Source organism: Xyrauchen texanus, chromosome 11 (genome assembly GCF_025860055.1).
Source record: "Xyrauchen texanus isolate HMW12.3.18 chromosome 11, RBS_HiC_50CHRs, whole genome shotgun sequence".
NCBI lineage: Eukaryota > Metazoa > Chordata > Actinopteri > Cypriniformes > Catostomidae > Xyrauchen > Xyrauchen texanus.
Genome location: NC_068286.1, coordinates 2,687,053 through 2,712,268, shown reverse-complemented (window position 1 = coordinate 2,712,268; position 25,216 = coordinate 2,687,053). Strand labels below are relative to the sequence as shown.

General features: G+C 39.3%; 4 protein-coding genes across 4 annotated transcripts; all 4 read left to right on the top strand.

Moving 5' to 3' along the window:
* Positions 1 to 1,093: 1,093 nt before the first annotated feature.
* LOC127651978 (CMRF35-like molecule 1) lies at positions 1,094 to 4,893 on the top strand. Its single transcript, XM_052138046.1, has 6 exons — positions 1,094 to 1,223; positions 1,404 to 1,709; positions 3,328 to 3,450; positions 3,678 to 3,776; positions 4,023 to 4,063; positions 4,316 to 4,893. Exons 1-6 carry the CDS (start codon positions 1,151 to 1,153, stop codon positions 4,586 to 4,588), a joined length of 915 nt encoding a protein of 304 aa, XP_051994006.1. The 5' UTR covers positions 1,094 to 1,150; the 3' UTR covers positions 4,589 to 4,893.
* A 1,819-nt stretch (positions 4,894 to 6,712) lies between these two features.
* On the top strand, positions 6,713 to 10,837 carry LOC127651979 (CMRF35-like molecule 1). The gene is made up of 6 exons (XM_052138047.1): positions 6,713 to 6,980; positions 7,136 to 7,459; positions 7,682 to 7,750; positions 8,142 to 8,237; positions 8,487 to 8,551; positions 10,354 to 10,837. Exons 1-6 carry the CDS (start codon positions 6,941 to 6,943, stop codon positions 10,624 to 10,626), a joined length of 867 nt encoding a protein of 288 aa, XP_051994007.1. The 5' UTR covers positions 6,713 to 6,940; the 3' UTR covers positions 10,627 to 10,837.
* Positions 10,838 to 11,744: 907 nt separating this feature from the next.
* LOC127652002 (CMRF35-like molecule 5) lies at positions 11,745 to 15,715 on the top strand. The gene is made up of 6 exons (XM_052138066.1): positions 11,745 to 11,882; positions 12,083 to 12,406; positions 12,666 to 12,779; positions 12,889 to 13,023; positions 13,122 to 13,171; positions 15,530 to 15,715. Exons 1-6 carry the CDS (start codon positions 11,843 to 11,845, stop codon positions 15,713 to 15,715), a joined length of 849 nt encoding a protein of 282 aa, XP_051994026.1. The 5' UTR covers positions 11,745 to 11,842.
* Positions 15,716 to 17,307: 1,592 nt separating this feature from the next.
* Positions 17,308 to 19,350, top strand: LOC127652001 (CMRF35-like molecule 7). Its single transcript, XM_052138065.1, has 6 exons — positions 17,308 to 17,358; positions 17,518 to 17,838; positions 18,337 to 18,420; positions 18,543 to 18,641; positions 18,890 to 18,942; positions 19,072 to 19,350. The coding sequence occupies exons 1-6, from the start codon at positions 17,319 to 17,321 to the stop codon at positions 19,348 to 19,350; spliced, it is 876 nt and encodes a 291-aa protein (XP_051994025.1). The 5' UTR covers positions 17,308 to 17,318.
* The last annotated feature ends 5,866 nt before the right edge of the window (positions 19,351 to 25,216 follow it).

The window sequence follows — 25,216 nt, the reverse complement described above, 5'->3', positions numbered from 1 at the left end:
TCCCTTTAAGCAGTTTTAGTCTCATAGCTTCCCTATAGTGCATATTGTGTAATCTGTATGACAACAGGACCTTGCATTGCTGTTGCAAAGGATAACAGACACGTTTGCACAGTCATCTCAACACTTGGTGCACAAACGCTGGATATGGTAACAACGCATAAAGACCTGTGCCAAGCATTCTATCAATGTAGCAAAGCAGGAGAACATGTAGAATGAAGTAAGCACACAAACAAAAAACACGATAGTGCACGTATCATGATTGCAGTCGCCATTTGAACACTTGCACTGCTCACCAGAGCTTTAGTGCTAGCCAACGTGTCCAGGAATGATAAAGTCGGCCAGATAAATTGGACAAAATCTGCTGTGTTAATTTCTGTTGTATCAACTCTGTTGGTAGGGTAGGTTGTGTGTAAATAACTGAAAAACAATAAATACATCTGAATTAAACATATTTTGTTCACTCGATTAATCTCGATTGTGGAGCGGAGGGGGGGGGCCGGGCTAGAATGTCACACGCCCGGTCCCCAATTGGCCTGATGGGGCGCGCGAGGGATAAAGGCGGTTTGAGAGAGAGAGAATTACGGGCATGTCTGTCATGTGTGTGTTTATGTTATGTGTTTTGGTTTAAGGTTTCATTAAATTATTATTTATATTGACAAGCCGGTTCTCGCCGCCTCCTTGCCCATCTTAACCCCCTTAGAAAACATGCGATTAATTGCTATTAAAAATATATAGTTTGACAGCCCTGATTAGTAGTAGTCTTCAACGTATGTGAGTTCACTATATCCACTGTATTTTGTTTTTATATCAAATATCAAATGAATGAACGATTGTCTTGAAAAAGTCTTGAAGTCTAATAATGGAGAGAATGTAAGTGTTTTGTACTGTTTCTGATGTTTATTTGGCAGTATTGGATAGATACTGTGTGTGTGTGTGTGTGTGTGTGTGTGTGTGTGTGTGTGTGTGTGTGTGTGTGTGTGTGTGTGTGTGTGTGTGTGTGTGTGTGTGTGTGTGTGTGTGTGAAACGGTCACATTGCGTCACAGTAACGTTGTGATGTCGGAAGAGAAGAAAGCGGAACTAAACATTCAAACAGAAGATTTTGATGAGAGGCAAAATATAACCAGGTATTTCCACCAGTTTTTCTCTTTCATGAAAGTCCTGAAGAGAAAGAAACTTTCCAACATGTGGAGCTTTCTATTTGTCCTTTGTTGTGTCTTTACAGGTGAGTTAACACTCATTAATCTGGCGAAAACACTTTCACAACACCTTATGTGTGTCTGACAAATCTTTGTGTTAACTGAATTACTTGCAGTAGTTATACTTTTGATTTTGTCAATATTGATTGCATCTGTGTTTAGTTATTCTGTGTGATGTCACATCCTGTCTGACTATGTTTTTCCAGTTGAGTCTTTGACTCCTGTAACTGCTCCAGTCGGAGGAAAGGTCACTCTTACGTGTTCACACTTCCTGACCAACTTCAATATCAAGTATTTCTGCAGAGCTGATTGTGCAGACGACAATATTCTCATCAGATCTAATACAGGAAAAAGAGAGACTCGCAAAGGGAGATATACTCTTCACGACATGGGGACAGAGTTCACAGTGACCATCACTGACCTGCGGAAATCAGACTCTGGGACGTATATCTGTGCAGTTGAGAGATTTCTTAAAGACACTTTCAGTGATGTTACTCTAAATGTGATTGAGGGTAAGTCATTAATTGATAATCTTTTAGGGATAGTTTGATAAAGTGTCCTATTAATCGCATTGTTTCTTATTAGGTTTACATTTAGTCATTTAGCAGATGCTTGTATTCAAAGTGAAATCTAATTTATATCAGGATGAGGACCACATTTACAGTACATCCAAATGGTAATTCTACAGAATGGAGACCAAATCGCAGCTATAAACTGCCGAAATCATCTGGATTCAGTCAAATTTACAAAATGAGTTTGAATATGTTTAAAGGGATATTAAATACTAAAAATATTTTTCTATATGGTAACAGATTAATGCAAGGGTGTAGGTTAGAGTTGTAAAATTGCCCAAATGTTGGTCAGGAAAATAGATTGGTACATGTTGAACATAATATAAGAAAATGACAGCGCTATTTTCTTTTTCTGAGTTTTAAAGCATGTGTTTGTGATGTACAGTACATGTCTTTGATTTACACTAGTGTCTAGACTTATGAACAGCTGGACTGACCGCAACTCGTTCAGAACAGACAGCACAGTACAGCCGTGGCCAAAAGTATTGGCAGTGACATACATTTTGTGATTCGCACATTTTTCTGCTTCAGTTGTTGTGGTGTTGATTCACATTGTTTCTAGATAACTGTGAAGAGTGATCAGATGCATTTTAAATAATTGCAAAAATCTTCATTAGCCAAAAAACTTTATCACAAAAACCCAAATTTCACTGTTTTTTGGCCCTGGCACAAAATGACCAGCTAACGTCATTTCACTAATCATATCAGCAGCACCTGGGAAAGTGTGAACGAGTAATAGTCAGGTGACATCACTCGATCATTCTGATTGGATTATAAGAGCAGACTGATTGCTATAAAAGGAGGGAAGAAGTGCTTCCAATCATTGTGTTATTGTTAGCAATGGTTACATATAAAGAAAGATGTGCAGCATCATCACTTTGCATCAAAATGTCCTCACATGCAAGGAAATTGCTGCAAAGAATATTGCACCTGAAAGAACCATTTACCGGATCATCAAGAACTTCAAGGAGAGAGGTTCAACTGCAGTGAAGAACGCTTCAGGACGTCCCAGAGAGTCCAGCAAGCGCCAGGACCGTCTCCTCCCGAGGAGTCAGCTGCAGAATCATGTCACCACCAGTGCAGAGCTCAAGATTGTCAGCAGGATGGTGTTAGTGCATCTGCACCCACAGTGAGGCGAAGACTTTTGGACAATGGCCTGGTGTCAAGAAGGGCAGCAGAGAAGTCACTTCTCTCCAAGAAAAACATCAAGGACAGACTGAAATTCTGCAGGAAGTACAAGGATTGGACAGCAGAAGATTGGTGCAAAGTTATTTTCTCTGATGAAGCCTCCTTTAGACTGTTTGGGACATCTGGAAAATCGATAGTCCGGAGAAGAAAAGGTGAACGGTGGATCTTAATAAAAAAACCTTTGCGTCGCAAGTGCAACACTAAGGCGATTTGATCACACTCGAACATGCTTGTAAATATATTTGGTTATGTAATGCAAACATTAAAACACATCGTCTATAAGTGTTTTGATAGGAACAGGGCAAAATGATCTGCGGTTGTACTTGTGATTTGTGTGAAAGTAAATAAAAGTTGTTGTCTCACCCTTCAGGTATCACCACCACTGAGGTCTCAGCTGGTCTCAGTTCGATCTTAACAACCTTTTCAAAGACAACAGAACTGAATCTAAAATCAACCAGCATCACATCCACAGAACAGTATTTTTCTTCTACAGGTCAGAATGTTTCATTCTTGCTTGCTTTCCAGAAGTATATATATATATATATGACTATACATTTCAATAGAATATATCTGTTAGTTTTTGTCATCCTGTACTCACTAGCTTACAGATAGCCTCACAGCTAAACGATCTGAACCAAAAGAACTGAAATTAACCTAATTTGACTCTCATAAGGTTTTAATCACAGTCAAAATGATTCTTGTTGTCTCGTGTATTTTCAGGTTCCATTGTTATTTTCATCACTGCAGGAGTTTTGCTTTTGCTCCTGATTAGTGCTCCTTTGGTAATAACATCCATTCGAATGAAAAAACAGACTCTTGGTAATATATATTTTTAATTAAATAAATATTCCTTATGTTTCAGCAATTTACCACCACTTGGTTCTTGTCTAAGTGGAAAGAGCAATTATTATTAGTAATGTCTGATGTTAGATCAAAGTGATATAAAAAAAAAAAAGATTATCCACATTTAGATTTTAGTCTAAGTCCAAGGACAGAGATGGACTACAGAAACTTATACAGATAGTGAGCAGAGAACGCTAATGTAACATTTAATCCATTAAACAGAGCCAATGCCCGTTCATCTGGCGTTTAGAAATGGAGATGAGGTAAGTCTTAAGCTGCTTATATCATACATTTCCTTCATTGATCATCTTCATTGGGGGGATCCATTGATCATGGTAAAAATAATGGAGGGGTTGTACTTGTTTTGATTATTATTGGATGGCACACCAAGCTTGATAGCAAAATAATTATTGTTTTCAAATAGCTTTCCTGAACATTTTCTTGTCAAATGGTACAGAGGTGATGATGATGATGATGATGATGATGATGAAGCAGACATTTCTTCCCATTTACAGATGGAATATGAGAACGTGACCCCCAAAGTCCTTCCAGATTCACCCACAGCTGATAATGCTAAAGCTTCTGCTACAATAGAGTTTCAGAGACCATCAAACACAGAACCAGGAAACATGGCCGATCCTAATAGAGATTCCAACTACATAAATGTTGCCCCGGGAACAACAGATCAAGAAATGGACGCCTGTAGAAGCAGTCATGTGTATCAGTGTCTTAATATAGATCCTAGTCAACAGTCTGTCTATCACATTATTAACCGAACTGCACACTGACCACACAATCCTTATAAACAACTACTCAAAATCCATAATTGCCCTTCAGACTCAACATAAAATAGGGGAGACTGGGGCAAGTTGTCACATGGGGAAGTCCAAATTTATTGTCAAAAGTCCAGTTGCACTTTTGAACGTTGGCTTTATTATATTAGAGTCGTAAATTAGTCATTTTGTGATACCCTGCAAAGTAAATTGTACTATTACTGTATTTGTGTGAAATAAGCGAACATAATAAAACCACACTGGCAACTATATTATGAAGGCAGATGTTTACTGAAATGGTTAAATATGTTCTCATGAAACTCAGGTTGGGGCATGTTGTCACGTGCATTTTAAATGCATATGTGGCAGGGCGGAGGGCGGGGGCGGGTCGTGATCATGCACACGGTCCCTTATCAGGCTAATCAAGCCTCCAAGAGGGATAAAGGCCGACTGCGGAGGATTGTGCGGGAGAGAGAGATCGTTTATGGACATGTCCATCATGTGTGTGTTTGTGTCTGTTTAAGTTTTATCTGAAAAATATTATTTATATTGACAAGCCGGTTCTCACCTCCTCCTTTCCATTGACTGCTTTACAGCATACAATTTCAATAAAAAATGTATACAATTGATCAATTACAATAATTGTTAGCCAAAACAATTTTTTTGTATTTTTTTTATGCAACTTTTCCTATATTTGTTGTTTAATGAATCGTTTTGTGCATCGTAATCATTTTACTTGTAAAATGTCCCTGAAAAGTCTGTAATAGGCTATTGAATTCAGGATCAGATTTAAAGAGAGACGGGTACATTGTGTTTTGGTAGTGGCGATAAGGAAGCTACCCCTCGAGCATCTCATTGCTAAAATATGGGACATCTTCATTTTGGCCAAAATACGGGACATCCCGGCTAGTTGGCAACATTAGTATTAACATATAACATTTATTCTTCCAGTAATCAAACTCTAAAATAACACAAAAATTGCTATTTTGGAGAATAATATTGATGTATATACCTGATTTAATTAGAAAATGTAGACATAGACATTTATGATGATCTGAAGGGGTGTCCTGACACTTAACATAAATTTGGTTGTGGGTGATATATGATAGTTCAGGTTCACCAACTAGTTGTAGTTTCACATTGCTTACAAAATATACAATACGATATTACACATTTACTTGAAAAACTGGCGTTTGCACTGGGCCCTCATGATCCAAGTTTCGTGGGGGCCTGGGTAACTTAACAAGACGCTGACTACCACACCTGGAATCGTGAGTTTGAATCCAGGGTGTGTTGCGTGACACCAGTCAGGCTTCCTAAGCAACCAATTGACCCGGTTGCTAGGGAGGGTAGAGTCACATTAGGTTAACTTCCTCGTGGTCGCTATAATGTGGTTTTCGCTCTAGGTGGGGTGTGTGGATGCTGCAGAGAATAGCTTGAAGGCTCCACATGCACTAGGTCTCTGCGGTAATACGCTCAACAAGTCACAAGATAAGATGCACGGTTTGATGGTCTCAGACGCGGAGGCAGCTGAGATTCGTCCTCGCCACCTGGATTGAGGCGAGTCACTACGTCACCACGTGGACTTAGAGTGCATTGGGAATTGAGTATTCCAAATTGGGGAGAAAATCCAAAAACAAACAAAAAGATCCAAGTTACGCCACTTAAAAGAGTTCCAAGAAAAGTAATTTTGTAACGAGTTAAAAATACTTAAGTATCTCTTTTAATTAGCACCCCTCAAAGAGATAAAGATACACTGTCTCTGACTATAATCAAGAGGGATCTACTCTACGCTTCACTCTTGCACTGTTGCTCTACATTCCATGTAAAATAATACACTTTTCTCAACATGTCCCCTCTTTTATCTAGAGTTTTATCACTAGTTGAGTCCATAATGAGTCTAGCGCTTCACAGTTTCCTCTGATTGAAATCAGCTGCATCAGCATTAAGGTGAACTCCTGAGAAGTCTTTTATTATTTAAATGAGCATCAAGATATCAATGTGCAACATGAGGGAACGTGGACATTTAAGATACTGTGACTAGTCACCATTTTACTTACATTTCTCCAGTTCATTTTAAGTGGCCCAGCAGTGGAAGGCACACGTTTTAAATGACGTTTAAACACTGGATGCATGATAGTTTCTAAACAATTAGCAAAATGGTGTTTTAACATAGTTTTAGATGGAGTTCAGCATGTGTTGTGGTGAATGTGGTGAGAGACAGAGAAGGGGAAGGAAAGCTTCAACACTAGCTTCACACATGTACTCAGTACGGAAGAGAACGAGAATAACGCAAGTTTAAAATGCAATGTTTTTAGGATTTAAGTGAGAGAACTTTCTAATTTTATGCGGCCCTAAATTTTCACCATGAGGATCTTCCTGGTCTTCTTTGCTTGCATGATCAGAGGTGAGTTTAAGATTCTTTCCGGTTGCTTGTTCTGTGGGAGTTTAATACCTGCTCTGTTTTCCTTGACGTGCTCAGAGATCAGAAATCTCATATTGTATGCACATGTGTATAAAAGGTATATCATGTTTTGTTTTTTTGTTTTCTTTCTTGTTCAGCTGTTGTAGGTTCGTCATCTACAATATCTGGATTCAGAGGAAAGAGAGTTGACATCAGATGTCCCTATCAAGCTGGATATGAAACAAATTCAAAGTATTTATGCAGAGGAGAGTGTACATTTATAAATAAAAACATCATAATTGAATCAGGATCTCCAGCTAAAGACGAGAGATTCTCTCTGACTGATGACAGAAGAGCCAGAGTTTTCAACGTCACCATCACTGATCTGAGAACAGAGGATGAAGCCAAATACTGGTGTGCAGTGAGGAGGACTGGACTAATACCTGATGTCTATTCAGAGATTGTGTTGCGTGTTAAACATTGTAAGTGATCAGTATCTCTGCTTACAAGCTATAGTACAAAATAACTACATGGAAACCATCTAGCTGTATATCAAGATGTACAATAAGAAAAATCAATGTTCTGCTCTAGTGTATCTACTAAAACAATAGAAAATAATTCTTGAATTTATGCATTTTAATTAAAACTATGAATTTTATTTAATTTCTTTCATCCTGCTGGTACCACGACTCTTGAGGTTACAGCTGTCACCCCCTTTCCATACACTTATTTGAGTTCATCAGAAGTGAATCTACAAGCCAACACCTCAGCAGGTGAGTTCATCTGTTGGTTGCTCTCTCTTTCTTTTAACCACCCACTCTCAGAGGTCAGCGGCTTCTCTCGTGGCCCGATGACAGTCCTGGGGAAAAGTCTTCAATCCGATGGTCTGGCCGCTCCCTCAATTGACCTGCAAGAACATCTGTCCGCTTGCACCGCAAAGAGCTGTGATGAGGCCTTTAACTTAATGTGTCTAGTAAACACTGGCAGAAATTTATTGTTTAGGCACTCCATTTTGTTTGTTCCTCTTTTTTTGTGCAATCTTCCTCAGGTCACCAACGACAATGTCAGTCGTTTACTCAAGATTTCTGGTGTAGTCATGTTACATGATATTCAGTTTTCACAGGTCAGAATAATCTGATTTTTATCTTGTTTTTGTATTTTCAGATTCATTTTTGATCATCATCACTGCTGTGGTTTTGGCTGTGGTCTTGATTGGTCTTTCTTTGGTTATAGTGTTTGTACGGAAGAAAAAGCAGACTGGTAATATTCTTCCACATAAGAAATAGCAATCATGTTTCTGACGTTTTAACATGTAGCTTTAGCATTTAAGTGTTAGAACTGAACAACAATGTCTGTCTTGAGAGGTCACATTGAAATATTCTAATGCATTTTGAGATGACAGCCAAAGACTATTGGTCATTGGTGACATGGTTGAAGACAGGATTAAATTACAGAAAGTTGTTTAAATGAGCAGAGGAAGACTAATGTAACATTTACTCAATTACACAGATACACAATCACACATCTCCTCCTCCACTGAACGGATTCATCCGGCATTTAGAAAAGGAGAATTGGTAAGTCAGGATTAACTGCATGTAGTTTAATTGACATTTATTGAACATCTTCATCAAATAAATTACATCATGAACTGAAGGTCTTCTAAAATGTGAAGGGTGTAATTTCTGTGACACTAGCATCACCGAAACGAATTGCAAAATGGGTTCCAAAACACTCATGCCATTGGTTGAACCAATGTTGTTTTGGGTTGCTCAAACAAACAGAGCAGTATTTCGATGGTAGGACGGTGTTTACAGTTTTTGGGGAATCGATGTAAATTTGCCAAAGATCTACTCTTAAAATAGAAGAATTCTACTGCTGACGTGATTTCAAATGTGGCCCATCTTTCTCTACAACTTGAGAAATGCATAACCCTAGTGTCCTTCTCTTTAAGGTGGCTACACAAGGCTTTTTAATGCGATTCTGCCAGACTGATCTCACAGTAAAATCAGAAAAAGTGGTTTGACGTTCCCTTAGTTAAAAATTGCTCTGTGCTTACAGAAATTTGAAACACTGCCCCCTGTGGCCAAAGTGGTGTGTGTTGTTGGGTGCATGGGCATGTGCGAGCTGCATTTTCCCGGTGTAATGTCCTCGAAAGGGGCTCCAAAAGTGAGTTGTGATGCGAGTTGTTATCAGCTGTACAGGCGGTAAATCAGTGAAGATGAATGCATATTTTATAAACTTTACACCCCAATCCAAACCTCAAACATAAACTTAACCATCAGTGAAGTACACTCGTCGCTGATTACGCAAACACAAGTACTTCCTGCTTCCAGGGTGGGATCCAACCCCCGGTCTTCCAAGCAGCTGACGCAATGTGCTTCCGGTCACGCCACAAGGGAGGGTAAACACTCTTGAGGCAATGCAAAAATATCTGAGAGGAACTCTGTTTTTTGGTAAAGTGTGACTTATCCTAGAGTGCTAGAACTCTCAGAAACAACATGCAGAGTTCCTGTGTGTTCATGTTGATAATACAGTGAGAAGCCTCTTTCTGCATGCATGCTAGAGACAGAAATGATGCAGGCTACTTTCGCCAGTGTGGTGTACTGTGATAGTCGCTGTTTTGGCTCAAATTCAGACTTGGCAAACTGTCATGAAAGACAAACTTTTGTGAAGCATTGTCAACAATGAGATGGGATTTGCTTTGTGTTATTATTTTCTTCAGACATTGGGATGTTCTATGGGTCAAAAAAACTTTTACTGGCTAAAGGAAACAATGACTTTTTAGCAGAGACTAATTGGTAGAGATGGGCCACTTCTATTAAAATGAATGGGAGAAATTGGAACGCCCAACAGTCAATGGATGTGAAAATAAGTCAAGATTTACAGGCAAAACAGCCAATCATCTTTTAGATATAGACATCACCTGTCAATCAAATCGAGAATGTGCATGCACATTGACTATACAAGCTGGGAAAATCAGTTTTTTTTGTGTGTGTGTGTAATCTAAGATAAAGAAGCACAATTTATGATGGCGTGTGGTCAGATGTTTTTTGTTCGTAAACTTGACCCACCGTTTTGGAGGTTTCGGTCTTTCCCAATTCAAATAGATAGGAGCTGCACTTACATGCTTCTTGTTTACATTGAAAAATAGCTGCCGAGAGCATTCTAAAGATGGCCGTCAAGTGAACTGATCTGCTAAAATGACTTTACTTGTAGTTGTATTCACATATTAAGATGGCATAGGAGAAAGTGTTTTATTATCCAAACATTTTCACCTTTAAGTAACAAAATCAAGGTTCATTTTCTTGTCAAATGGTATAGAGGTGGTGATGATGATGATGATGATGATGAAGCAGACATTTCTTCCCATTTACAGATGGAATATGAGAACGTGACCCCCAAAGTCCTTCCAGATTCACCCACAGCTGATAATGCTAAAGCTTCTGCTACAGTGGAGTTTCAGAGACCATCAAACACAGAACCAGGAAACATGGCCGATCCTAATAGAGATTCCAACTACATAAATGTTGCCCCGGGAACAACAGATCAAGAAATGGACGCCTGTAGAAGCAGTCATGTGTATCAGTGTCTTAATATAGATCCTAGTCAACAGTCTGTCTATCACATTATTAACCGAACTGCACACTGACCACACAATCCTTATAAACAACTACTCAAAATCCATAATTGCCCTTCAGACTCAACATAAAATAGGGGAGACTGGGGCATGTTGTCACATGGGGAAGTCAAAATCTGGACTCAAATGTACAGTTGCACAAATATGAGGTTTTGCATGTTTATTTCAGGTTTGAGTTCTGTCGGTGTTTATATTGCGAAAATGTCCATCTGACTTGTCATTATCCCGCTTATTAAATGACTACTTGCCAAATAAATAAATGGACATGAAATATTGATTCGTGTTGAATTTTATTTTTAGATCTCAGGGTGATATGAGAAATAGGAAAGATGATTCACAATAGGAATGTCACTTTATTGTTTACATTTATGCATTTGGCAGACACTTTTATCCAAAGCAACTTACAGTGCACTTATTACAGGGACAATCCCCCCAGAGCAACCTGGAGTTAAGTGCCTTACTCAAGGGCCCAACAGTGGCATCTTGGTGGTGATGGGGCTTGAACCCCCAACCTTCTGGTCAGTAACCCTGAGCCTCAACCACTGAGCCACCACTGCCCCACAAATATGTACATGAAACCCTTCATCTGGTTAATATATATATAGGCTTTAAAAATCATAATTTGATAAATAGCCTACTTCTATACATTATAGAGCATTGCAATAGAGCCAAGAGTCTGTCATTTCAAAATAAGAGTCCTCATGTGACCAACCAGAATCGAGTATTTCAGAGAATCATGTAATAAACTTTAGAGGTAGATTAATATATTGTTTTTACCATTAATCTTTGCCACACTGTATGTGACAACATATTGTTGTCTAATATATTAACTTGACAGCTGAATTTTCAGTCTTGAGCACATTTGAAACTCACATGCTGTTGATACATACAGTATATCCATAATCATACTAACAGTAACTGTTATGTTAAATACATTCATAGATGTTTTTTATATTGTGTTAATATTGTGCTAGTGTCGTTGTGATCAACAAATATGTGCACAGAATGTAAATATTCTTTATGAAGGAACCAGCTGTGGGATGTGGCCAAAGCGAGAGAGAAGAGGAAGTAAATCTTCAACACTACTTGCTGACAGCACATAAATTTACTCAGTACAGAAGATAAGGAGTAAAGTAGGTCACAAAGTTTTTAGCTTTAAGTGAGACTACTTTCTACTTTCCTGCAGTTTGTAGTTTTTATTTAATTGAAGCGACTCTAAAATTTCACCATGTGGAACCTCCTGGTCTTCTTTACTTGCATGGTAACAGGTGAGTTTAAGATTCTGTGGTCACTTGTAAGTTGAGAGTTTTATGTCTGCTCTGTTTTCCTTGATTTCCTAAATGTAAGGTATATACTGTATTATTATTATTATTATTGCAAGATCAGAACTCTTATATTTTTGGCTAATATTTGCAACTTCTTGCTCAGAACTATACAGTATATGTTGTTAGTTTTCTTTCTTGTTCAGCTGTTGTAGGTTCGTCATCTACAATATCTGGATTCAGAGGAAAGAGAGTTGACATCAGATGTCCCTATGAAGCTGGATATGAAACAAATTCAAAGTATTTATGCAGAGGAGAGTGTACATTTATAAATAACAACATCATAATTGAATCAGGATCTCCAGCTAAAGACGAGAGATTCTCTCTGACTGATGACAGAAGAGCCAGAGTTTTCACTGTCACCATCACTGATCTGAGAACAGAGGATGAAGCCAAATACTGGTGTGTAGTGAGGAGGACTGGACTAATACCTGATGTCTATTCAGAGATTGTGTTGCGTGTAAAAAATGGTAAGTGATCAGTATCTCTGCTTACAAGGAAACAGGAAAGTCAGAATTAAGTATAAAATGGAATTATAAAGACTAATATCTTTCTTTGAGTCATTTTGTATATTGACTCAAATTTTAACCCTGATCTTGAGTATAATAAGCCACAAGAGCCCTTCTGTTACAGTTATTTTATTGTAGGGTTGCAGCGTTCTCAGACAACTTAGTCCTAGTGTATATTTAGAGCATCTGAAGTCATGTAATCTTTCCTCTCACCATTCAGACACAAAAACCACCAGCCCCTTTTCAGAAAACATACCATCCACCGTCAGTATTTCACCACTGAATCCACAAACCAACAAGATCACACCCACAGATCAGACTCCTTCCTCAACAGGTCAGTTCCTCCTTTCGTTTCACTATCATTTATACAGCTTATACATTAAGGATTATTTAAAGGAGGTTCTCTGAGAAAATGTATGTTAAAGTTCATTTCTTGCATTCAGAATCTATCATCTACATCTGTGTGGGATTAGTCATCGTGGTGATTGGTTTCCTGATTGCGCTGGTGATGTTGTGTAAGCAGAAGAAGAAAGGCAAGACATCCCCAAGAATTACCCAATCAGAAACTTCAGGATATGGTCAGATTTAAATACACATTTCTACAGCAACCAATCATAAGCATAAACATTCATTTCAAGGTTTGAATGAAACTAACGGTGTCCTGATGTTTCAACAGTATCCACTGTGATTTTGCCTTTGAGTACAAGACCAGACAGTGCTGTAGAGGTAAGTGTATGATGATCTGATATTTGTGACCAGATCTAAGGCCGCCCTGCTGAAAACACCAGCCTGAATGTCAATGCTGGTTAAAGGGATAGTTCACCTAAAAATGACAATTCTCTCATCATTTACGCACCGTTATGTCATCTCCAACTCATATGACTTTCTTTCTACTGCGGAACACAAACTGAGATATTTTGATTGCTGTATGAATGTTCCATAAAAGCAGACATAAGTGTAATCCATACATCTCCAGTGGTTTAATCCATGTCTTCTAAACTGATATGATCAGTTTTGGGTGAGAAACAGACCAAAATGTAACTCCTTTTTCACTATAAATCTTGAAATCTGCAGTCTCCTTGGTGCAATCATGATTTGAAGCTCGATTACACTTCCTTGCACTTGACACTGGTCCGTTTTGCTCCGAAAACAAATTATTTAGAAGGAAATGGATTAAACCACTCGAGTCACATTGATTATCTTGATGATGCCTTTTTTGAGATTGAAAGTTATGGACCACATTGACTTGTATTTTATGGATATAAACACATCACTTCTCCATCAAAATATCTTTGTTTGTGTTCCATAGAAGATAGAAAGTCATATGAGTTTGAGACAGCACAAGGTTGAATATATTAATGTCACGATTCACTGTTGTCTGGCCTGTGTTTCTCCCCTGTCATCTGTTCCCGGACTACACTACCATAATTCCCCGCTCTCATCTCTGATCACCTCCAGCTGTTCCCCATTGTTCCTCACCTGTGTTTAATTTTCTCATTAGCCTTTGTGTATATAATGCCCTGATTTCTGTTTAGTCTTGGTCAGTTGTTGTATGTACCTATATGTGTTTTGACTTCCTGTTTTTGCTGTTCCTGTGATTTTTCCCCATTGTGGATGATTGTTTTGTTAATTTAATTAAATACTTTAAGCTGCATTTAGATCCTGCTCCTGTAACCTCCTTCGATGTAACAATTAAAATGTAATTATAATATTTGTGGTGAACTATTTCCTTTAAATCGGTCATGACATGCTTTTTTTTATCTTCACTGAGGTCCACTTATAATGATAGTTTATTTATAGTTTTTTTTCACTAAAAAGGTAATCATTTAGTCACATATCATTTTCCACCCTGGCTCTCTGTCTGAAAAGCTCAGTTTCAAGCTCTCTGGCCCTTTAAGACTTCAATGTAAACGCCCACTGTTCTGATTAGCTAACATTGTGCAGCTCTTCCAATACAGACATATTTGAAACCCAATCGGAAGAAAATTAACAAACTCCACAAAACATAAAACTAAATTTCAGGGTTAATACATAGTGTACACCCTGAATATATTAAAATGTTTACTTAAGCAGCATAATAAACAATCAAACAGTCATGACATATGAAATATTCATGAATGAAACTGCTTGTGTTTTTGCAGTCCAAAAGTGTATTGACTTCCACCTCTTTCAATGACAGGTACTTTGCAAACCTTGAATCATATTGTGACTGGTTCACAAGCAATCATTCTGAATAAGCAAATGTAAAACAGTCCATGTTGATCTTGGGTGATTCAACAGGCCAAAAGAGAGAAGCTGGTCTTCACAGGATCAACATCGGCATGTGTTTCTCCCAATCAGTAGCTGCAGCTGAATGAGACACGTTTTTAATAGTTGTGCTTGTACCGCTCTTAAAACACTGCACACATCACCAAAAATACATCAAAAGATCAAAGACGTCCATATAGTGCATTAAAATTAGCACAGATGGGTGTAAATCGGTCCAGACATTGCATTTGTTTTAAAGCGGCATGAGATGAATGATAACGGTCAAAGCTGTTCATCTAGTGTAGACAAACATTTAAATCCAGATAGTCACACGCAATGACGAAAACTAGATGTTGATGTCTTTCTGAAAAGGCAGTCCTATGCAGATGTATTTGATTCTTGTGATGTCACAAGTTTCAAAAATTCCATGTGGCCTATTTCTAGAGCCTGCTTAAATATATGGACATTTTCAATTCTGAAACTTACCGTATGTCTTTATAGTACAATGACATCTTATATGTCAAAAGATCATGGAAAATTTGGTTTCTCATGTCATGGCCACTTCATGTCAACAGCTCATTCACTGCTGGCAAGCGCTGTTTAAAGCTGGTGAAGCTGCTCAACCAGCACAGACACTCAGATGGAACTGGTTAACCAGTCTTTCTGGTTAAGATCGTTACACCATCACACTAGCATCCCATGATGTTGTTTGATCTAAAACACAACATTTACTGGTGGCAAGCTTTTTTTGGTATTTTCAGCAGGGTGATAACAAACCTAGTTTAAATGTTTACATTTGTAATGTGTAATGTTGTACTGTAACGAATTCTCTTGCAGCACATCTACGAAAATGATGATCAAGAATATCGTAAAATCAGGGAGCTGCAGAACAAAAACATACACAATACCATCATTATACATTCCTCTGTGGAGAGACCAGATTCAATTATCTACTCCACCGCGGAGAGACCATATTCAATGATATACTCCACTGCAGAGAGATCTGATTCAATTATCTACTGAACTGCAGAAAAACAAGCCGATCCTTTGATCTACTCAATGGCCGAGAGACCAGAATCAATTATCTACTCGACCACAGATGAAGCATTCTGATGATTATACCTGTCTAGTTTGACTATGTTCAGACTGCATTTCAAAATCACTTTTTGGAGTGAGAGCTACACCCTCAGCAGAGAGACCAGCTAATCCAGTGATCTACTCAACCATAGAGACCTGGTGTCAATTATTTCTATATTGTCAATGATACATATTACATAGTTGCACAGGTAGAATCCACAGTTTTCCAGAGCCTGTGGTGGTGTAGTGGGCTAAAGCACTGAACTTGTAAGCAGAAGGTTGCTGGTTCGATCCCCACAGCCACCACCATTGTGTCCTTGAGTAAGGCACTTAACTCCAGGTTGCTCCGGGGGGATTGTCCCTGTAATAAGTGCACTGTAAGTCGCTTTGGATAAAAGCGTCTGCCAAATGCATAAATGTAAATGTAAATGACATGTATTGCAGTAGATCTCCATAACCTTGTTTGAACTGTCAGAACTTTTACACATGAGGAAAGGTGAGGTATGTAGTTTACCACTAGAGTTTACACCATTTTAAACCCGATGCATTTTTGTATCTTCTCAGGTGTCTTTACTATGACCAAAGGAGCTCTTTAGTATTGGTGATAGTAAAGGTGAACCTTTAGTTATTGGCAAGTGCAAGTGTAACCCTGGTTACAAACAGTATTAAGATGTGACTGAAAAATGTAAATGAGCAGAAGGTAATTATTTTTTATGAGCAGTAAGACAGCAAATGAAAATATGTTGTACTTTGGAGAACTGACCAATGATGTTTGAGAATGGTTTTTAGCGCATCTTTTATTTCCTTAAGTAGCACGCGATTGAGTTTTTCCTTCTTTTTCACTCAGCGGAACAGAGGAGAGCAGATGTCTTTCATTGCACTCTGAAGATATTAGAAATGTTATTAGTCAAATAGCAATATTTGATTAATATTGAAGTGATATTTATTTAGACACGATTTAACATGTAAAATGGAAGATTTTTTTGGATAAGATTGAAGATTGCTTTGGATAAGCATGTCTGCCAACTTAATAAATGTAAAATATTGAATTAAATCAGTTACTTTATTATTATGAGCAGAATGATGCAATGTGTTGTATAGTGTGAGTGTTCTGTAGTCTTTGCGATGCTAAATTTAGCCACGACAGTCCTGCAAAAGTCAGGGCTTGTGCAGACAAACAGTCATAATGGATAGATAAGGTGGATGTTAGTAACATTCGCATGTTTACGAGAAAAGGGAAGTAATGTGTGAGAGAGAGGTTTGTTTACCTCCCTCTTGACATTAATGGGAATAGTGTTTCATTCAAAAGCATCTCTTTATCTGAGAAATAACATGTGAAATATGACTATTGAAAAACAAAAAACATTCTGATTTTATTTAAAAGATTTACCTCTATTGCATCAGAATAATTCTGAACAACTAAATATGAGAAAAAGCAGAAGACTGAGGAAGAGGAAGTTCATTCAGCCGTTGGTGCAGTGGATACTACTGGGGAACATCACACTAAACACATCTATACAGAAGAACTGAACATACAAATAAGAGAGAAATGAACACGATCTTGACTTTGACTCTGCTGATGATTCCTGGTAAGAATCTGATCATGTTCTGATCCAACAATCACAGAAGAACTAGAACTCATGAGAGGAAATACTGAGCAGAAACGACACGTTACAGGAAGAGACTCTTTATATTCAGTTTAACAGTATGTCAAAGTGTTTTATTAAAATGCTGGTTTGTTCTGTCAGGTGCGGTGATGTCCATCAGAGTGACCGGATATTCAGGAGGTGGAGTCAACATCACATGCAGATATAATGAAGAAAAAACACAAAATAAAAAGTATTTTTGTAGAGGTCAGTGGTCAGAGTGCAAAGACCTCATCAAAACTAATAATAAAGATGAATGGACACATGAAGGAAGATTTTCTCTGTATGACAACACAACAGCAGCCGTCTTCACTGTGATCATCAGAGATCTGAATAAACAGGATTCTGACACATACTATTGTGGGATTGATATCTCTTTAAGTGAAGATTTACACACAGAAGTGAATCTGAATGTTAGTGAAGGTGAGTAACTCAAAACTCTTAAATCCACGACATGTCCACAATATCATCATACTTACACTAAACATTGACTAGGGTGCGCAGCTTACATAATGTGAACAATAATTCATTCAGGGAAACATAGAAAATCTTGAGATCTTCTCATTTATATTTAGCTGGCAAATTTCACGAAATTCATTTAATTCTTACTGACCTTACTGGTGTGGAGTTCAACCTCATCAACAATACAAGAGCTTCATTACACGAGTCCAGCTCACTGTTACTGGTGAGTACTGATGTTAAACCTGATGAAGCATGTTCCAGTAACTCTGTCGTATTCACTATTTAAATGATTTCTGACAGTTTGTGGTTTTGTAAATGTGACACTCAGTGTGTGAGAAAACATCACTATTGTGTGAAAGACATCAGCAGCTCTCAGATCAGGAAAAGAGAAGCGATGTTCTGTGTGTCAGAAAACAGGTTACGTCTCCATGTTGATGTCAATTTCTTTCCTTGTTTTAGAGAAAAACGTTCACACAACTTCATCATCACCAGTTTCCTGGTCTTTGCCATCTGAGATCACACCGACTTCTGCGTCATCAATAGGTATCCTCTTGTTAACAATAAATAGAGCATGTTTTCAAGCGCAGGCATGATGACGACACTCTCAAACATGAATCTGAAAATCAGTTGCTGAATTTCTGATGATTTGATCTGTGTATTTTCAGGCTCATCTCTGATCATCATTCTGTCTGTTGTTCTGGTTCTGATCATCATTGGACTTTTATTGCTGTCAGTGACTCTCTATAAGAGACATCAGACTCGAGGTGAAGCTTCAGAAAACTCTGTGTTTATAGTGTGTGAACACAAATCATTTGTTTCCCTTTTCTCCACATTCATCCTGCTACAACACCTAAATCCCTCATTGAGATCCAAGATGTTCATGAGATGATTTTGGCACCTCCTGCAGGCTACATGTAGACATGAGATAAATACAGATATTTGACGATGGAAGACAAAGAATCAGTGTTGAGATTTGATGTGAGATATGATGAATATGGTTTGATTTTCACAGGTGCTGATTCCTCATCCAAAGTATCTCACGTTAGACCAGGACAGAATGAAGCTGTTAGTACAATTGTTACCTTTATGAAAAAAATCTGTTTATTTACATCAATAAAGAGAATAAATTCGAATGTCTTCCATCCTGAACTGAAGATCTCTAAAGAATTTGACATCATCTCGTTTTATTCTCAGGTTTGTCAAACAGTTTGTGATTATGAGGAGATTAAAGACATCAGATCTTCTGACTCCAATACTGCACAAATCCTCACAAACCCCTCTGATTATGCAAACGCTCTTTACTCTACAGTTGAACATCCCAGTAGAGACAGTCCGTGCTGTATCACATCTACTGATGATCAGAATTACGCAGCAGTGAACTTTCACAACATATCTGAATGTGTTGATCACATGAGTTTTAGTAATAATCAGGATTACAGTGAATATGCAACTGTCAATCAGGCCACTGTTTGAGCACCTGACAGCTGAACATATCTGGTGTAGAATGTGTGTAGAATTATTTGGCTATCATGAGTGAATTAAAGATGAAATATGTAAATACTGGTGGGTTGGGCATTAGTTTATGTCAGATGTCTCATGTTTGGCTTCATACAATAGCTGCTTGTCCCTGTCTCTTTAATTAGTAAAATATCAAGATCAATTAAGCATAAATATAAGTGTTTAAAAAAAAATTATTTAATGACATAGTGTAATAGTTTTCTAAATATTTCTGCTGTATTTAGCCATGTGTGAAACTGTTAGAGTAGTCCAGTAACTGTTGTTGTGTAAATTACTTCAAAATGTAATCCTCTACAAATTAATAATAAAATGGTTATCTGAACATTTTCTGATTACTTTATCGAAAAAGGTAATTGCATTAATAATTACTTTACTTTAAAGGTACTTTCTACTCAACTCTTGATTTTTTGCTGCAACAAACAAATGTCTATTTCCTGTTTGTTCATCGTCGTGTGCTTGTGACTTCATGAGATATAATGCAGAAGGATACACTTTCCAATGTGTCGGACCAGATATCAGAAGACCATGTTCTCTCAGGAGTCAGTGTTTGCAACTGAGCGAACAGCGAACGTATCCTTCTGATATCTGGTCCTGGACATTGGAAGGTATATCCTTCTGCATTAAATCTCATCAAGTCACGAGCTGCAGGGTGATCTACACTCGCGCCATGCCGTGCGTAACACAAAGTTGGCGAGCCAGTTCCTACAGAGTTGAACACTCTTTGCTTGTTAACAGGAACAATTTAAACCTTGAATTTCTCAAGGGGAATCAACATCCGATGTCACAGGAATACAGCGGTGGCCAAAATTATTGGCACCCTTGTTAAATATGAGCTAAGAAGGCTGTGAAAAAAAAATCATTTATGCTTTTGATCTTTCATTCAAAAGAAATCACAAAAATCTAACTTTTAACTGAGGTAAAACAATTGAAATGGGAAAAATCTCATTATTAAATATTTTCCTCCAAAATGCATTGGTCATAATTATTGGCAGCCTTTTATTCAATACTTCTTTCAACCTCCCTTTGCCATGATAACAGCTCTGATTCTTCTCTTATAATGCATAATGAGATTGAGAACACATAACAAGGGATCTGAGACCATTCCTCCATACAAAATCTCTACAGATCTTTCAAAATCAGAGGTCTATGTTGGTGGACTCTCCTCTTCAGTTCACCACAAACATTTTCTATGGGGTTCAGGTCAGGGGAACCTTGATTTTGTGGTCAGTGAATCATTTTTGTGTTGATTTTAAGGTTTGTTTTGAATCATTGTCCTGCTGGAAGATAAACCAGGAACCAGGATTTCAGCTTTCAGACAGAGGAAGCCAGGTTTTGATTTTTATCTTTGAAAGAATCTATGATGCCATGTATCCGAACAAGATGTCCAGGACCTCTGGCAGACAAACAGCCCCACAACATTCAAGATCCAGCAACATATTTGACTGGGCATTGGGTATTTCTTCATCTCTGTGAACGCCAAACCCATCTCTGGTGTTCGCTGCCATAAAGCTCTTTTTTTGTTTCATCTGACCATAGAATCCGGTCCCATTTGAAGTTCCAGGAGTGTCTGCAAACTGAAGATGGTTGAGTTTGTTGTTTGATGAGAGCAGAAGGTTTTTTTTCTTGAAACCCTCCCAAACAACTTTGGTGGTGATGTAGGTGATGTCTGATATTAATTTTGGGGACTTTTTGACCTCAAGACCCAACTAATTTCTGCAATTCTCCAGCTGTGATCCTTGGAGATTATTTGTCCATTGAACCATCCTCCATTCTCGATTCTTAAGATCTCCAGTTGACTGGAACTGATTCCACCCAGATGGTGGAAATGGGCATTTTCAATTCTTTGGCTATTTTCTTCTAGGCACTTACAATTTTGTGAAGCTGAACAACCTTTTGCCGCACATCAGAACTATTTTCTTTAGTTTAACCCACTGTGATTGACGATTAAGGGAATTTCTCCTATGTTACCTCATATTTATACCAGTCATGGCTGAAAAATGTCATGTTTCTAGTCACCCAGGTGCAATAAAAATGTAAAATATGAATGGGAATATTCTTCAGAAAAATTTTACTCATAAGAGTTTCTAGGGGTGCTATTAATTGTGGCCAACGTGTTTTGGAGAAAAAATATTTATTTAATAATGAGATATTTCCCCTCTTTCAATTGAATGTTAGATTTTTGTAAATTGTTTGAATGAAAGATCAAAAGGATAAACTACGCAGATTTTTTTTCACAGCCTTCTTTGCTCATATTTACCAAGGGTGCCAATAATTTTGCCCACCACTGTATATCCGAAAAGACCAAAAAAAAAAAAAAATACCCAACCTTGCAAAAGACAAGGTGGAGTCACAATGAATTCTCATTTCAACAACAATAACCCTTAACATTTCAATAACTGTCTTGTTGTGTACTGAAAACATTTCAAATAAACACATATGTACTCAATCTCTACAGCCATGGCCAAAAGTATTGGCACTGACATACATTTTCTGCTTCAGTTGTTGTGGTGTTGATTCACCTTGTTTCTAGATAACTGTGAAGAGTGATCAGATGCATTTTAAATAATTGCAAAAAGCTTCATTGGCCAAAAAAATTTACTTTATCACAAAAACCCAAATTTCACTGTTTTTTGGCCCTGACACAAAATGACCAGCTAACATCATTTCACTAATCATATCAGCAGCACCTGGGAAAGTGTGAACGAGTTCTAGTCAGGTGACATCACTCTATCATTCTGATTGGATTATAAGAGCAGACTGATTGCTATAAAAGGAGGGAAGAAGTGCTTTAATCTTTGTGTTCTTGTTAGCAATGGTTACATCTAAAGAAAGATGTGCAGCATCATCACTTTGCATCAAAATGTCCTCACATGCAAGGAAATTGCTGCAAAGAATATTGCACCTGAAAGAACCATTTACCGGATCATCAAGAACTTCAAGGAGAGAGGTTCAACTGCAGTGAAGAAGGCTTCAGGACGTCCCAGAGTGTCCAGCAAGTGCCAGGACCGTCTCCTCCTGAGGAATCAGCTACAGAATCGTGTCACCTCCAGTGCAGAACTTGCTCAAGATTGGTAGCAGGTTGGTGTTAGTGCATCTGCACCCACAGTGAGGCGAAGTCTTTTGGACAATGGCCTGGTGTCAAGAAGGGCAGCAAAGAATCCACTTCTCTCCAAGTAGACAGACTGAAATTCTGCAGGAAGTACAAGGATTGGACAGCAGAAGACTGGTGCATGGATATTTTCTCTGATGAAGCCCCCTTTCCGACTGTTTGGGACATCTGGAAAATCGATAGTCCGTAGAAGAAAAGATGAACGTTACCATGAGTCCTGTGTCGTGCCAACAGTGAAGCATCCTGAGACCATCCATGTGTGGAGATGCTTTTAATCCAAGGGAGCCCTCTCACAATTCTGCCCAAAAACACTTCCATGAATGAAGAATGGTATCAAAACGTCCTGCAAGAGCAACTCCCTGGATCTTAATCCCATAGAGAACATGTGGCCAATCCTCAAAAGGCAAGTGGACAAACCGAAGCCCACAAATTGCAATCAAATCCGAGATGTAATAAGGCAAGAATGGATTACCATCTTGTGTGTGTTTTAACAATGCTTATCATTGTTTTCCAGTATACCATAGAAACATGTGAAAAAATAATCCACAAATACTGAAGGAGCAAACTTTGCAAAACGCATAATGTATGTCACTGCCAATACTTTTGGCCATGGCTGTACATCAGCATTAATAAACTGAATACATACAATTTTTTTAACACATTTTCTTCAGAATTATCAACTGTCACACATAAAATAATTTTTTTCATTTGCATGTATACTCTGATAACTTATAATGCGCCTCAGCATGTGTGACCATCGTTCACACACATGGTTAGCAAAACTAGCACATGAGATTGATGAACTCCCTAATAATAACATAATTCCCTAAATTAGCCATCAGCGCTAATTAATCAATTTACTTACAATTATGACACTTTCACGTGAAACTATTCCACGTTTTATACCTAAATGGTATATTCACATGTACCCAAACCATGTATAATACACATTTAAGAACATCTGCTTCAGTAAATGATTTAAACTGTACTGTAAACTATTACATTTAGTAATTATCTGGATTCAAGAAACTTGAAATTATCAGAAATAATTCCTAATAAAGCGAAGAATTTCTGTTTTTACAGGACTTTTGTTGAATGAGTTTGCATCAGTTCATGTTCACCTCATTGTTTCAGCACACTTCTCACATGGAGTGCGATTGAACCGAAATATCTCTCCAATATAAACTCTTGCTCAGTTAACTTCTCTAACTTCAAATCTATCGATTAAGTTTCTTCTCACTCTGATTTATTTCTTTATTTCTGGCTGTGGCAGTGGGGGCGTGGTCAAGCGCCCGTCCGGGAGAGAGAAGCGGTAAGGGCGCTCACACCTGGGCCAAATTATGACTAACACCTGTCTCTAATTGCAGTAGAGCGAGGAGAGCGGTTAAAAAGCCAGCAGCCTCAGAGCAGAGGGAAGACGACCGCAAGCCAACCCAGTGCTTTGTGTCTTTGTGTGAACTCGTGTGTAAATTATTGTGAGACATACGGCAATTAAAGCCTTACACTTTTTGTTGAAACCTTCGCTTCCTGTCCTGCTTCCCGTGAGAGTTTCACACTGGTGCCGAAACCCGGAGAATTAATAATGGAACAGAGTCGCCCCATAGAGTCCTCCCAGCTGGCTGAAGTCCTCCAGTCCCTCACGACACTCCACCAGAGCCACCAACAATCCCTGCTTGAGCTCCGCAAGACCAGGATCGCCGCTTTTTGAAATCATGCGGGCTCAAGCAGAGGACCGCACGCCATCCGAGCCTCCTCAGCCAGGAGGCCGCCCAGCCGCAGCCGCCACCCCGACACCACGCCACATTGCCCCCACCGCGTTACAGAAGATGGGGCCGGGCGGATCTACCCAGAGGCCTTCATCGACCTCTTCGAGAGGACGGCGGAGATTTGGGGGTGGCCCCAAGACCAGTGGGCAGCCCGGTTAGTCCCTCTCCTGTCCGGGAAGCACAACTCGCGCCCAACAACTGCCGGCAACCAGCCTCCTGGCTTACAACGACCTGCAAAAGCCATCCTGCAACGGGTTGGTCGGTCCCCAGAAGAAAGTCGCCAACTCTTCCGGCCTTAAAACTTGAGGAATCCGACCGCCCGCTTATGCGTCAGCTCAACGGCCCGCGTGATGCGTGTCGGAGGTGGCTGCTTGCGCGGACCGCGGGCGCCGAGGAGCTCGTCGACCAGGTGGTACTGGAGCAGTTTGTCCAGCGCTTGCCCCGAAGACGGCCGAGTGGGTCCAGTGCCACCGCCCGGCGCCGCTGGAGGAAGCCGTCCGCTCGCTGGAGGACCACATGGCGGCGATTCCTAGGGCGGATGAGCCTCTCTGTCTGTCTCCCCTTCCCCTGTGTCTTCCCCTGTTTTTTTTCCCTCCCCTCTTCCCTCTCGCTCTGCTCTCTCCCCAGGGTCCGCTCCTGCCCCCCGCAGGCGTGGAGCTGCTCAGCGCCCAGCTCCCCGGTCTTGGGAACACCCACCAAGCCCTTCTCCATCCTTCAGCCGCCTCCTCCTCAGGTGGGGCGCCCGCCAGCACGGTGCGGCCGCAGCGCCTGGGCCGGTCTGCTGGAGGTGCGGGACCCGACCACTTCCGGATCAGTGTCCGCTGATGGAAATAGGGGCGTGGTACGGGTCTCCGATGTTCCACAGACTGCCCCCGATCGAAGCTGGAGCGCATCGGATTCGGTAAGAATCCAGCGGTACATACCAAGCTTTGTTGGATACCGGCTG